The sequence below is a fragment of the Sphaerodactylus townsendi genome, linkage group LG01 (assembly GCF_021028975.2).
Source record: "Sphaerodactylus townsendi isolate TG3544 linkage group LG01, MPM_Stown_v2.3, whole genome shotgun sequence".
NCBI classification, from domain to species: Eukaryota; Metazoa; Chordata; class Lepidosauria; order Squamata; family Sphaerodactylidae; genus Sphaerodactylus; species Sphaerodactylus townsendi.
Window position 1 is genome coordinate 6820653 of NC_059425.1, and position 15217 is coordinate 6835869.

The window sequence follows — 15217 nt, forward strand, 5'->3', positions numbered from 1 at the left end:
ATTAATATGAAAGGCAAGAAAGGTTGGACAAAACGCACGTCTGGTCTGTGAACCAGCGACTTGAAAACAAGGCTGGCACAGAGAGGTACTTCAACGCAGTCGAGAACGTACGCGAGAAAAGTTGGTCACAGTTAGATAACTCATACTTGGGAGGAACTGAAGAAAGTTGATCCAAGAACTAACACAACTTCCCAAAATGGGCGATTGAAACCATGAGGTCTGGACTGATTTGAAGGTTTTCAATGTTTATTATTTTACATTTCCAGAGTCTGGAGCAAATAATTATAGGATTCTGGATTCCAGGTCTGGAAAGGAGGAAAATACAGTGTCGCGGTGTTTGAGATCCAGAGTTGAAGAAACCAACTCTTGATGGATCTAGAGGTTCAAAATTTGTTTCAAGTAAAACACTGGTAAATTTCAAATAGAATATCTAAAACAGTCTAAAACAAATGAAACATCATTGGATACCAATCCAGAAATTTACGATCTGAGCAGAATTTTTTACATACTAAAATCATATTTTATGGTTCCAGATGTGGTGTCATAAACAAACTCTCCATCTCCAGATTCTAGAGTTGAGTGGTCATTAACCTAGAATACAAACATTCTAGAAAGCTAGTGACTGTGGTGCTCTAGAAAAAAAAAATCTTGAAGAAGGGAGCTTTCACCCAGCCAGAAAACCTGGGCTATAAAACTGAAAGATTCTTGACTTGAAGGAAAAAAAGCTCTTTGATACTCCAGAGCCTGAGGAATGGGGAGGGAACCCCCAAAATATTAACACTGAATTGACAACTCATTAACATCAAGGCAGACTGTCTCTCGTTCTTTCTGTGTAAATGGTCCTAGGCCTTTGGGTTCTGGTCTTCTTACTTCTTTTGGCCTTTGCAGCCCTTGGCTGCGTCTCCCATGATGTCCCAGTACTCGCCGAACTGCAGTTTGGCATCATCTGCATCTCCGTGGCATTCAATTTTGCTGTCCAACGTGCCCATTCCCTGCAACAGAAAAAGAACGGGTTTCAAAACTCAGCAGAGAAGCTACCAGCAGCAGGATTCGGCCTACCTAAGCAACACTTCCTTTCACATCTTCTTATTGCTCTTCCCATTATACATTCTTACCCCACCCCACAAACCCCACATTGTCTTCAGCTGCCTTCCCCACTCCTCAGGGACAACTTTGGCTGCCCTGGATTAATTTTTTCTTCTCCTCCCCAACCTTCCTTGCTGTGATTCCTCCCTGAGCGTGTCGATTTCGCTGGGGCGGAATTTTATTCCTTTGCACCGGACTCTTTCCCTGGCCTGTAAGAAACTGACATTTTAATTCTACTTCTTGTCTTTCAAGAAGCACGAGAAAAGGGGGCTGCAATCAGAAAAAGAAACAGATAGTGGACACATCTCTGCATCTGTCCCCTTTTAAGGCAATTTCTGGTCAGTTTCAAGTCCCTCAAACTCTGCCACCCGGTAGGGCTGCCAGATTCCCCCCTTGAAACTGGCAGGGGGTGGTTGGGGATGGTTGCCAGATTCAGGTTGGGGAACTCTTAGAGATTTTGTCTCCAGGATGGATGGAGAAGCTCCAGGGATGAAACTTGGGGAAGACATGGACTTCAGTGACGACTTCACTCTTAAAATCGGCCAGAGCCCTTCAGGGATGGGGTGTATACTAAATTTATTATTATTATTATTATTATTATTATTATTATTATTATTATTATTATTATTATTATTATTATTATTATTATTATTATTATTATTATTATTATTATAAATCTTCCATTTTCTCCAAGGGAATTTGATCCCTGTCGTCTGGAGATGAGCTACCATTTCAGGGAATCCCCAGATCTTACCTGTAGGCTGACATCCCTGTTTCCCGGTGACCTCTTGGATTGACCCTACTCTGCTCTCCCTATCTCACTGGGGATGGAACATGCTGTCAAATAACAGCTACTTGTGGCAACCCCATAGGATCGTCAAGGGAAAAGATGTTCAGAAGTGGGTTGTCATTGTCAGGCTCTGTAGTGACCCTAGATTTCCTTGGTGGTCTCCCATCCAATCACTGAACAGGCTGACCCTGCTCAGCTTTTGAGAACTGTTGAGATAAGGCTAGCCTGGGCCAACCACCTCTCATTACCTTTGCTAAATGTGGCAGTCTCTGCCCGACCAGGTCTTTTAGCTCATTGGGGGTGAGGCACTCTTTCCGGCCCTTCACAGCATAACAGTGGAAGTTGTTGATGACGATTTCGATGGCCCTCTCGACGTCAGTGAGCTCTTCGCTATTCTGAAGCCGGAAGGGATGGAGGAGAAAGAGAGAGCGAGGAGGAGATGAAATTGTTATGAGTTGCAAGACATTAGCAGAAGTCTGGGATGGTAGAGAAGCTGTCAAACCTGCCCGTCTCCCTCCTACACAATTACACCCTCCCTGAAACTTTTAGTAGCATCATTAGACTCACAAGATCGCATGCCGGCCTGGCTGAGCAATCCATTTTCTAGATGATATCCTGTCTATTTTTTTTCCTCAAGGGTGAGGCTTGAATGCTTGTAAATCCCGCTCCATCCCAAACGAAGACAGTAGACTTTGAAGGCCAACATCCTCCTCCACACCAGACCAAACGAGAGTTGGTCTTCTGTCTTCTCGCTTTGTACCGAAACAGCTCCATTCGTGTATTCATAGTGCTACATCTTTCGCCTGAACTGATCAATTGCACAACTCTCCGTATTTTCTTACAGGAAACTTAAATGCATTCTTTTCAGATAGAGCTAGTAGGACGTGCCATCTCCTAACATGTCAGGAGACATCCAGATTTCCCCTGAATATTTCTAAACTATTCTCTAACCCCTATGGACTTGACCCTCTGCATCAAGCCAGTTTGAAAAATAAGAGTTCTGTTTCTCCTGACCAACATAAACCCGGTTTGAATATAGGAACTGGAAAAGGGGAAAGGGTATCTGGGGTCCCACTGAAGATCCTAAAGTAGTGGTGGTGAACCTTTGGCACTCCAGATGTTATAGACTACAATTCCCATCAGCCAATTGGCCATGCTGGCAGGGGCTGATGGGAATTGTAGTCCACAACATCTGGAGTGCCAAAGGTTCGCCACCACGGTCCTAAAGGATTCCAGAGGCCCATGTGGAATCTATTTGAAATTCCAGCCAGTCAGGCTCCAGACAGTCTCAATTCTTTTAGGCCTCAAGCATTCATTTCCTTCCTATAAGCAGATGTATCCAGGGCACCCTCAGGTCAAACTGGGACCCAGTGGGAATTTGATACACTCGAGTGTTTAGCACAGTCATGGCTTTGTGGCAGGACGTCCTATGTGCCGCTTCTTCAGCTTATGCTGATCCCTTTGTCTGCGCATAACTATGTACAAGAGAGACCAACAATTGTCTTTTTATAGAAACTCTTCTCCTGATTTTATTTTTGTGTGCTTGCACAGGAAACTCTACCTCAGGCATGCCCAGGATCTTTTTCCTCATTTATAAATAGTCAACGCAAGTGTTTATTTACTTCATTTGTACTCTTCACTTTCTTCCCAAGAGGCACTAAAGTAGTTTATATAATTCTGCTCTCTTCCATTTTATCCTCACAATAACTCTACAAGGTAACTTAGGCTTGAGAGTGTCAGACTGGCCCATGGTCCCCTAGGAAGTTTCTACAGAAGACTGAGGATCCAAAAACCGGGATCCCAGTCTAATGCTCTAATCACTACACAACACTGCTATCAGACATTTGTAAGGCTGTTCTTATTTTTCTTACAAAATCCAAATGGCCGGTCCTCTAATTAACATGATAACATTCTCAGGTTTTTTTAAAAAAAAATCCCCATTAACGGAGAATGCAAAATTATAAAGTGGTGGCAAGTTGCATTGTGATGGTAAAGGTATTTATTCAAAATTAAACCCACTGAATTCAGTAGGGTTAACACCCAAATAAGTAAGCATGGAATGGCAGCTCCCCCCTGCCCCCCGCATCCCTTAAAAAAAATAGAAAACCATATTTGAAAATCAAATGAACTTTAAAAAAACCCACAATTTACTATTGCCGAATTCTGAAAATTCGGCACTTTTACGAAATTTCTACTCTACTATTGCTGTTTTCAATGAGAAGAGATCCTGTTTGGATGCCTAGAGAAACAGAAGCCTTTGGCCCTTTTCCTGGAACGGGCCTTGTTTTCCAGTCAGCCCAGAAGTTTACTCTGAGAAATATAAATTCTACTTGGGGACTAATCTACATCCATCACAGAATCCATTTGCTGAGCCACTGGCAAGGCCCAACGTGGCTTTTCCCTGGCCACAGGACAACTACTCTGAGCTCTGAGGCGCAGATGATAGTTTCAAATGGGACTTGGGCTCTTAATTTCCATTAAACAACTTCTCCACTGCCTGTTTTTGGCTTTTACCCTACGTCAACCACAACCCAGTTAACATTCCATTTGAATTCACAGCTAGACTTGGCAAAGATCTCAACTCCCACTGGAAACCTGGCCCAGATATTTTTTTTCCCAAACCACCCAAGCCACTCCCATCAAGACACTTCTAGCTGAAACATTTCTATGTATTGGGGAAAGCTTTAAAAAGCTTTAAAAAGGGCTTGGACAGATTGATGGAGGAGAAGTCAGTCTCTGGCTACCAATCTTGATCCTCCTTGATCTCAGATTGCAAATGCCTTAGCAGACCAGGTACTCAGGAGCAGCAGCAGCAGAAGGCCATTGCTTTCACATCCTGCATGTGAGCTCCCAAAGGCACCTGGTGGGCCACTGCGAGTAGCAGAATGCTGGACTAGATGGACTCTGGTCTGATCCAGCAGGCTAGTTCTTATGTTCTTATGTTCTTAAAGAATAGATCCGAAGGAGCTAAGAAAGTTGCCACAGCACCTGTCAAGTCTCTGTATGCCCTAAAGTCAGAGTCCCACGGAATTAGAGACAGCCAGTTCGGTCTCGAAGACCAGACTAAAATTTCATTACAGCAATCAAGTGGCCTTGAGTAAAATTTGGAATCATAAGGGCCATCTTTAGTCAATTCCATTCTGCTCCCATTAGCATGGATGTCAGGCAGCCTTCTCATGGCTATTAAGAACAACCTTCATTGTTGGAAAGTCCATGTGAGACGAGGGGTGCTCAGGTGACCCACAATCACATTCCAAACATATGCAAATATTGCCCTCCAATTCCCCCGAAGGTTCTCCTCCACTTCTCCTCTCCCTTCCCCAAACAACCAGAAGACCAAAAGAGACTTTCAAATGACCTTGTTCTTCTTGCAGCATTTACAACCCATTCTTCTGCCGTTGACTTAGTTCGACGAGTCGGTGAAATTCCCTCGGGGTAAACGGCTGGCTGGGGTATGGCAGCTGGTTCTTCGTAGCCTCTGGGTAATCCCCACCGAGCGGCTCAGAGGATCCCACGCCGGGGTTTCACTAGCACACGCAATGGGAGAAGAAAGAGAAACCTTAGTCTTTGATTTGCTTCTGCCTCCCCCGTCCCGTTCCACTTTTCTCCCCAGCACATCTGCAAAAATGAAGGCTTGGGAAGTTGCCCATACTTGTCCTAGTGAGGCTATTGAGCAAAACCAGAGAGAAGCAGAGGTGGGTGGAAGGGCATCCGAAAGATCAGGTTCCCCCCCCCCACCAATATATAAACATGCACTCATTGGGAACCAGGCCCGAGAAGAAACCTTGAAGAGGATAACTACTCACCTGCTCCAAGGAATTCTGTGTGCTGAAGAGGGCTGTGTCTCTATCCACTTTTATATCTTAGGAAGGCGTGTGTGGGAGACAGCTCACAGAGATACCAGGAGGTTGCAGGCAGCCGTCTATGGTGCAAGGTGTCTCGTTTCATCGTCTGGCACATGGCCAGCGCAGAATTCGGGCACCTCCCATTTCCCAATCTTTAGTCATAGCTCAAAGGATGAAGAACGTGAATGACGGGAGCCCGGTTGTCAAGCGCCTCCCTCCCGCTCCCCGAATCCTCGGCTCTTCTTCGTTCGAGACACGCGTTCGCTCAAATGTCTGCGGACATCAAGAACGGAGCCTTGGCTCAATTGGCTGAAGGCAGTGGTGGGATTCAGCAAATTTGTACCACTTGGGCAGAACCAGTTGTTAAAATGGTGCTTGTAAACAACCAGTTGTTTTGTTTATTTATTTATTTATTTTTATTTGTTCCACTTATATACCGCCCTCCCCCATGGGGCTCAGGGCGGTTCAATTATTCAACCAGGGCGGTTAAATTATTATGTTAAATTATTGTGTGAAATTATTTGAATCCCACAACTGGACGAAGGCCCTCCTGAGCTCGGTCTTTTGTTTCCGACAGTGGCCCTAGGGAAAAGCAGAGCTGCCCGCACCTACTTCTGTGAGGTATTCTGCCTCTACAGATGGAGGCTCTGTTCAGCTATGGGAATCTCGTTTTTATTTATTTATTTCATTTGTACCCCCACTTTTGCCCCCAGTGGAAACCCAAAGTGGCATATATCATTTTCCTCTCCTCCATTTTCCTCTCCTCCATTTTATCCTCACAACAACCCTCTGAGATAGGTTGGGATGAAAGGGCGTGATTGGCCCAATGTTACCCAGTGAGCTTCTATGGCAGTGGTGGCGAACCTTTGGCACTCCAGATGTTATGGACTACAATTCCCATCAGCCCCTGCCAATTGGCCGTTCTGGCAGGGGCTGATGGGAATTGTAGTCCATAACATCTGGAGTGCCAAAGGTTCGCCACCACTGCCATAGAAGCTCACTGGGTGACATTGGAATTGTAGTCTATAACATCTGGAGTTCTATGGCATGAGAGGAAACCTGAGCCCTCCAGATACTGGTCTGACGTGCTAACCCTAACCCTAACCACTACACCACACTGGCTGTCTAGGTCACAGATATCGTTAATGCGTTCTGCCTAATGTTTTCAGACTCCAGTGAGGGCCCCTTTAGAAGAAGAGTTGGTTTTCATACCCCACTTTTCTCTGCCTTTGTCTCAAATCAGCTTGCAAAGCTCCTTTCCCACAACAGACACCTTGTGAGGTCGTTGGGGCTGAGAGAGTTCTGAGAGAACTGGGACTGGCCCAAGGTCACCCAGCAGCCTGCACGTGGAAGAGTGGGCAGTCCAGCCCGGTCCTCCAGTTTAGACTCTGCTGCTCGTGTGGAGGAGTGGGGAACCGAACCTGGCCCTCCAGATCAGAGTCTGCCACTCATATGGAGGAGTGGAGAAACAAACCTGCCACCTTGAACCACTTGGCAATGCTGCCCTTTTATTCAAGATGCATTTTTTTTTACATTTTCAGGGAAGCACACATCGGGGTGGGCCAACAGACCCAGTGTGGGAGCTGTATTTGGGGTACAGTAACTATAATCTTCCTAATTGAACATGGGGATTGCAGTAGCTTCTTACTCAACCAGTTCCCCCTCACACACACACACACAGAGAGAGGGGGGGCGTTTCCCCACTCTCCACGATCCCCCCTATGCCACGCACTGCTCTCAGCGTGCAGCATCCCTGGCGCGTGCCCGGGCACCATTTATAAGAGCGCCAGGGATGCCGCACGCTGAGGGGGTGTGACAGTGGCAGCGTTGGGGCAGCTGCGCTGTCGCCACCCCTGTCATGGGGAGTGCCGGGGGACCCCGCACTACTTGAGGAGAGTAGCGCGGTGCTTAAGGTAAGTGGGGAAAGGCCCAGAGAGAGGTTACGCTTCACATAAGCAGAATGACACAGGAGAATAACCCAGCGGTGAGCACTGACCAGCCCATCCACTTCAATGGGGGAAGCAAGCATGCATTTCGCTCAAATATGTATCACGGTTCCTGCCACTTGAATGAATGGGAAGCCAGTTGAGAACCTGGGAGCTCTGAGCAGACATTATGGATCTCTCGTGTGCATCTCTGGCTTGGGTTCCTCCCATTTTTTTTCTTTCTAAGTACTCATCAGACAAGAGGCACATAAACGCAGAGAGAGAGATCTTGGGATAATAGCTGGCAATGTTTGAGAACAGAATCTGTTGCTATGGTCACCCGGGACAGCGCAACGCCCTGGGGCTAAACTCTCGAGTGCATTCTTTCTCCCATCTCCCAATGCCTAGAAAAGAACGATGCTTCATTTCCGGCTCCCGAGTGATGATGAACGTCACTCCCAGGCTCTTGCCATGCCCTGACCAGAAGCCGCCTGCGGTTCGTCACCAGTACAGCTGGTCCTTTTCCCAAGCAGCTGTCCTACCTGCCTCCAGAGGCAGCTCCATCTGCTCTGACCTGGAAGGAGATCTATCTGAGGGCTCCTTGACTCCCAGGTTGCTCGGTTGCCAGATGTTTTGGACTGTCAGCATGAGCTTTCCAGTGGTGTCAAATGAAAAAGACAGACACACACCCTAAGGCCCCTTCCACACATGCAGAATAATGCACTTTCAATCCACTTTCACAATTGTTTGCAAGTGGATTTTGCTATTCTGCACAGCTGCAAAGTGCATTAAGAACATAAGAACATAAGAACAAGCCAGCTGGATCAGACCAGAGTCCATCTAGTCCAGCACTCTGCTACTCACAGTGGCCCACCAGGTGCCTTTGGGAGCTCACGTGCAGGATGTGAAAGCAAGGGCCTTCTGCGGCTGTTGCTCCAGAGCACCTGGTCTGTTAAGGCATTTGCAATCTCAGATCAAAGAGGATCAAGATTGGTAGCCAGAGATCGACTTCTCCTCCATCAATCTGTCCAAGCCCCTTTTAAAGCTATCCAGGTTAGTGGCCATCACCACCTCCTGTGGCAGCATATTCCAAGCACCAATCACGCGTTAGCGTTGAAGAAGAAGTGTTTTCCTTTTATTAGTCCTAATAATTCTTTTTTTCCCCAGCATTTTCAATGAGTGCGTCCTGGTTCTAGTATTGTGAGAAAGAGAGAAAACATTTCTCTCTGTCCAGCATTTTCTACCCCATGCATAATTTTATAGACTTCAATCATATCCCCCCTCAGACGTCTCCTCTCCAAACTAAAGAGTCCCAAACGCTGCAGCCTCTCCTCATAAGGAAGGTGCTCCAGTCCCTCAATCATCCTCGTTGCCCTTCTCTGCACTTTTTCTATCTCCTCAATATCCTTTTTTGAGATGCGGCGACCAGAACTGGACACAGTACTCCAAGTGCGGTCGCACCACGGCTTTATATAAGGGCATGACAATCTTTGCAGTTTTATTCTCAATTCCTTTCCTAATCATCCCCAGCATAGAGTTTGCCTTTTTCACAGCTGCCATGCATTGAGTTGACATTCCCATGGAACTATCAACTAAGACGCCTAAATCCCTTTCCTGGTCTGTGACTGACAGCACTGACCCCTGTAGCGTGTATGTGAAGTTTGGATTTTTGGATTTTGGATTTGGATTTGGATTGAAAGTGGATTGAATGCACTATTCTGCATCTGCAGAAAGGGCCAGAGACAGGCAGGCAGGCAGACAGATGGACAGACAGATACATAGATACATACCCTGTTTCCCCAAAAATAAGACATCCCCTGAAAATAAGCCCTATCGCTTCTTTTGGAGGAAAAATTAATATAAGACCCTGTCTTATTTTCGGGGAAACACAGTAGGTACATAGATACATAGATGTTGTGCTTATTTTGACCTGGATGATCCAGGTTAGCCTGATGTCATCAGATCTCAGACACTAAGCAAGGTCAGCCCCGGTTAGTATTCAGATGGGAGAGCACCAAGGAAGTCCAGGCGGGCGACGGCAAAACATCTTTGTTCACCTCTTGCTTTGAAAAGTACCGGGTCGCTGTCAGTCAGCGGCAACTTGACGGTGCTTTCCATAATATATAGGAGATAATTTGGAGCTCCGGCCCTCCTCCTTTATTCCAGGAAAGTCTATATGGCACCTTAGCTTTTGGCCACATAAAACAACAAGGAACAGAATGTTATTACTGAAATTAAAATAAAGAAGGTGTACTTCAAGCTTCGTTGGACAGGAATCACCCAGCCAGCCGCTATTCTGTGAAAACTAGTCTGGTTTCTCGTAGCATGTTATATCGATCCCACACCTGTTTGTTTGTACCACTGGCTTAGGGTGGGACTGAGATTCATGTAAGTTCCCCCTTTCATAAATTGCAGCTCCTTTTGTATCACTGGACCCCACAGTGAGGAAAACTGTAGAGAGGCTGCAGCGTTTGGGACTCTTTAGTTTGGAGAGGAGACGTCTGAGAGGGGATATGATTGAAGTCTATAAAATTATGCATGGGGTAGAAAATGTTGACAGAGAGAAATTTCTCTCTCTTTCTCGCAATACTAGAACCAGGGGGCATTCATTGAAAATGCTGGGGGGAAGAATTAGAACTAATAAAAGGAAACACTTCTTCACGCAACGTGTGATTGGTGTTTGGAATATGCTGCCACAGGAGGTGGTGATGGCCACTAACCTGGATAGCCTTAAAAGGGGCTTGGACAGATTTATGGAGGAGAAGTCGATTTATGACTACCAATCTTGATCCTCCTTGATCTGAGATTGCAAATGCCTCAACAGACCAGGTGATCGGGAGCAACAGCCGCAGAAGGCCATTGCTTTCACCTCCTGCCTGTGAGCTCCCAAAGGCACCTGGTGGGCCACTGCGAGTAGCAGAGAGCTGGACTAGATGGACTTTGGTCTGATCCAGCTGGCTTGTTCTTATGTTCTTATGTTCTTAACTAATCTGTAGGATGCTGACTTTTCTATAAAACGGAAACCCTTTTTGATTGCTGCCTAGGAAATAGCAGTTAACAGTGGACGTATCGAGTTCTGCAACCTTATTATGCAGCAGTGATATTCTTGTTAGATTAGATATATACTTATTTGGTATTCATGTAAATGGTGAACACACACATTTTTAAAATAATTTTTTATTGTATCATTTGAATTTTACAGTTTATAGTAATTTCTTTCTTCATACATTTCCAAACGATACTTTTTCCCCCTTTTCTCCCTCCCCCCATTACTTCTTCTTCATAGTTTTGTCACACAAACAGCAGTAAGCTCATTCTCTGTGGCCTCTTCTCCCCTATTTCTTCATCGACTCGAGCTTCTTTCATCCAGTCCACGTATATTATCCGTATCTTCAAAATTTCATTCTGTTTCTCTTGCCACGTCTTATTTTTGGTTAATTTTTGGAGCAGCAGTGGCGTAGGAGGTTAAGAGCTCGTGTATCTAATCTGGAGGAACCGGGTGTGATTCCCAGCTCTGCCGCCCGAGCTGTGGAGGCTTATCTGGGGAATTCAGATTAGCCTGTGCACTCCCACAAACGCCAGCTGGGTGACCTTGGGCTAGTCACAGCTTCTCGGAGCTCTCTCAGCCCCACCTACCTCACAAGGTGTTTGTTGTGAGGGGGGAAGGGCAAGGAGATTGTAAGTCCCTTTGAGTCTCCTGCAGGAGAGAAAGGGGGGATATAAATCCAAACTACTACTCCTCCTCCTCCTCCTCCTCTTCTTCTTCTTCTTCTTCTTCTTCTTCTTTCTTCTTCTTCTTCTTCTTCTTCTTCTTCTTCTTCTTCTTCTTCTTCTTCTTCTTCTTCAATATATCGACAATATCAAGTGTCACTTGTTCCCAGATATGTTCTAACCATTTCTGAAGGGTCCATTTTTTCTTTTCTTTCCAACCCAAGGCTATTGTTGCATGGGCTGCTTTAATCATTATTTTATACATATGACTATATTGTTTATCCAGGTGAACACACACATGAACATCGGGAGATGCTTTGTGGAATGGTGGACTTCAGGTAATTGTTTTTCACATTCCCTGAAAAGGCAAGCATTATTGCCTCTACGCTTACTGTTAATTTAAGCAATGGATCAAGGGATTCACCTGTGTAAAATACACACACACACACACACACACATAACGCCTGTTCATTGTGAAATGTTAGGTCTCGGACTTGAATTAATAAATGGACTCTGTAATGCTGATTAGCAGCGTTTATTGAAAGGCAACGAAGCACCCAGTTCTGCCGAATCTGGCTTTTGCGATCCCCTTTATCCAAAAGTTGATCCCCCCTCCCGTATTACCAAAAAATGTGAGAAAGAGTTATTTCAGAGCCAGGCCGGCAACAGATAGAGATAAAGCCACCTGGCCTCCTGTCCCCACAGAGCAACGGAAACATCCCGTTTCCCATGGGACAAGAAAGCGTCAGGGGTAAGCCCAGTTATCTACTCATCGTGTGAAGCCATAAAATAAAGATCAAGGAAAGAATGTCCCATGACAGCAGTGGTAACAGAAGGCAGGTTGGTTACAGATATCTTGTAGTGATTACATTGAAGTAGGAATGCATCTCAATCAACTAGATACCATCAGGATATGTAGATTTTGTAACAATTACATCGAGCTAGGAATGCTTCTCAATCAACTAGGTGGAATCCCTGACATGAAACAAGACTGGACAGCGCAAAGCACCAGCAACTGGTGGTCAACAGTTCTGAACCATGGTGTGTGGCTCAGAGGTAGAAGATCTGTTCGACATGCAAAAGGTCCCTGGCTAAATCCCCAGCTTTTCTAGATAAAAGAACCCAGGTAGGGATGAGAAAGGCTCTCTACTTGAGACACCTGAGAGCAGCTGCCGGTTTGAGTAGACCAGGGGTCTGCAACCTGCGGCTCCGGAGCCATATGCGGCTCTTTTGTCCTTGCACTGCGGCTCCACATGGCTTGGGTCCTCTCAGCCTCTTTCCGAGAGTCGCCCTAAGGGTTAATGGGAAAGAGTCCCCATTCCTAGAGAGGCACTGCCCAAGACGGCTATCCCAAGCCACTTCCGGCTTCCCTGTCCCAGCTGCCTGGTTGGCTGATGCCGGTGATGATGCCGTGGGGCGGAGCACCACTGGTGAATCCTCTTGAATGGGTGAGCGGCAAAGGGCGGAAACAGGAGGGAGTTGCAGGAGCGCAGATTTTCAGCGCAATCCTAACCTCAGCCTGCCCTCCTTGAATGGGGGTCAGGGGTCGACCCTGCTTTGGGTGGCCTCATTTCCCCCTCCCTCAGGTCCTTCTTGGGGGGCGGGACCACATGGGGGACCCCAGCAATGCCACCTTGGGTTGCAGACCCCCCCCCCCTCCAACAGCCCCACTGAGCTGCAGGGGCTTTCCTGGCGGATGGCAGCCTGGCTGAGTACAGGTGAGAAAGACAATGTCAGGTTTTAAAGGAGTTGTTACCTGCAGCCCTGCAAGTTTGCACTCGTCGGGGCTGTTTGATGGGGAGACGGGGGTGGGTGGGAATTGTTTGCTTCTGCATTGCCAAGGAGGGCAGGAGCGCATGGGGAAAGCCTTGCACGTGGATCTTGGAAGGTTTACTTCAGAGTAAGCCAGTGGAGGGTAAGCTTGTAGATCGTGGAAGGGAGGAAGGCCGGGATCATCCTCAGCCATGGTTGTCGCAGGTTGCCGACTCCCGGCGGACAAATCCCAGGACATTTGGGGGCAGATTCTCAGAAGCTGTGGCTTTTGGGACCAGGGCAGGGGCCATGCTCAGTGAGGAATGCGGCTGTCGAGTCCACCCTCCATGGCAGACATTTTCTCGGGCGGGGGGGGGGGAGAAGTTCGACCGCCCCTCCCCGGAAGTTGACAACCCCATTAAAGGCACCAATTTTGATCCACCATCCAAGTGGAATTTGAGGGGGTTCTTTTGGGGGGCAGAATCAGTGTCTTTCAACACAAGAAAAGAGAAATGTGTGAAACGGGGGTTCTATTGCTGGTCATTTGAATCATGTATAAAACAACAGGCTTTTTAAACCCCCCCCCCCTTTTTTTCGCTTTGATGGGTAAAAATGGGCCCCAAAGAAGGGAACTTCTCCCTGCATGAGAATATATACAGTGTTGTCTTCATTTCAGACACCAAAAAGTATTTGCAGCTCCGAGTGTTTTCTTTTCCTTGGAAAACGGGTCCAAATGGCTCTTTGGCTGTTGAAGGTTGCCGACGCCTGGAGTAGACAGTAGTGACTAGAATGGATCCCGATTCTGATCTGGGTTTAGAATGCCATTAGCCTTCCAAGTGAGACTGGTGATTTTTCCAATTGGTTGGCTTAGGATAAGGATTTTCATGTGCTAGCAGAAATCCTTCCTGAAACCTATGTTAATCCACACCACCAGCACCAATCATCCACTATATAAAGAAAATATTACAACATGAAAAAAATACCCTTCCCAAAGCAAGAAGAAGCAAGAAGAAGAAGAATTTGGATTTATACTCCACTTTTCTCAACCATAAAAAGTTTTACAGGAGCTTATATGCTCCTTTTTCTTCCTCTCCCCACAACAGGTACCTTATTAGGTAAGTGAGGCAGAGCAAGTTTTGAAGAACTGCTACTGGCCCAAGGTTTACCCAGCAGGCCTCATGTGGTGAAGCAGAGAAACAAACCTGGTTGACCAGATTAGAGTCCACCCGGTTCTCCGGATTAGAGTCCACTACACCATGCTGCCTACTAGAAATCCTACAAACCCGGTTCTCCAGATTGGAGTCCACTACACCATGCTGCCTACTAGAAATCCTACAAACTCCGTTCTCCAGATTAGAGTCCACTACACCATGCTGCCTACTAGAAATCCTACAAACCCGGTTCTCCAGATTGGAGTCCACTACACCATGCTGCCTACTAGAAATCCTACAAACTCCGTTCTCCAGATTAGAGTCCACGACACCAGGCCTTTTAAGCAGAGATTCAGATCTATATGAGACCCTGGAGAGCCAATAACAGTCTGAATAGGGACTGTGGCTCATTGAAAGAGCCTCTGCTTGGCACACAGAAGGTCCCAGGTTCAGTCCCCAACATCTCCAGTTAAAAGGGCCAGGCCTTTTAAGCAGAGAGTCACGTCTACATGAGACCCTGGAGAGCCACTGGCAGTCTGAGTAGGGGCTGTGGCTCAGTGATACAGCCTCTCTTTGGAATCCAGAAGATCACAGGTTCAATCCCTGGAACCTCCAGGTTTTTGTTTTTTTAAAAGGATCAGGGGATGAGCAAGATTCCATGTAAGACCCTGGACCAGAGCCGTAGCGAGGGGGGAACTGCGCCCGGGGCACGTGTGTGTCCTTCACCCCTGCCATGCCCCCGCCTACCCCCGCCATGCCCTGGAATGCCCCCAGAACGCCCACGCCCCCACACCGGTACACGTGCAACCCCCATGCTCAGAATGGGTTGACCCAGTAAAGGGTGGAGACTCCAAGCAGCAAGAGGCTGCAGAGCTCATGTAGTTTGGAGGAGACAAGGCTACCAGATTCGGACCTCGGTTTGTATAAGCCCTTAACACCTTGTTAAGGTAACTACAA

At 46.8% G+C, this 15217-nt stretch overlaps 1 protein-coding gene across 1 annotated transcript; it reads right to left on the reverse strand.

Moving 5' to 3' along the window:
* Positions 1-226: 226 nt before the first annotated feature.
* Positions 227-5820, reverse strand: LOC125440316 (protein S100-A14-like). Its single transcript, XM_048510076.1, has 4 exons — positions 5683-5820; positions 5235-5403; positions 2125-2271; positions 227-992 (listed from the first exon to the last, which is right to left on the reverse strand). The coding sequence occupies exons 2-4, from the start codon at positions 5262-5264 to the stop codon at positions 867-869; spliced, it is 303 nt and encodes a 100-aa protein (XP_048366033.1). The 5' UTR covers positions 5265-5403; positions 5683-5820; the 3' UTR covers positions 227-866.
* Positions 5821-15217: the final 9397 nt, after the last annotated feature.

Coding starts and splice junctions, on each gene's coding strand:
- LOC125440316 (XM_048510076.1), bottom strand. CDS start 5,264: ATGGGTTGTAAATGCTGCAAGAAGAACAAG. Junction 2,272..5,234: donor AATGCTGCAAGAAGAACAAG/GTCATTTGAAAG, acceptor TTCCGGCTTCAG/AATAGCGAAGAGCTCACTGA. Junction 993..2,124: donor GACTGCCACATTTAGCAAAG/GTAATGAGAGGT, acceptor TTTCTGTTGCAG/GGAATGGGCACGTTGGACAG.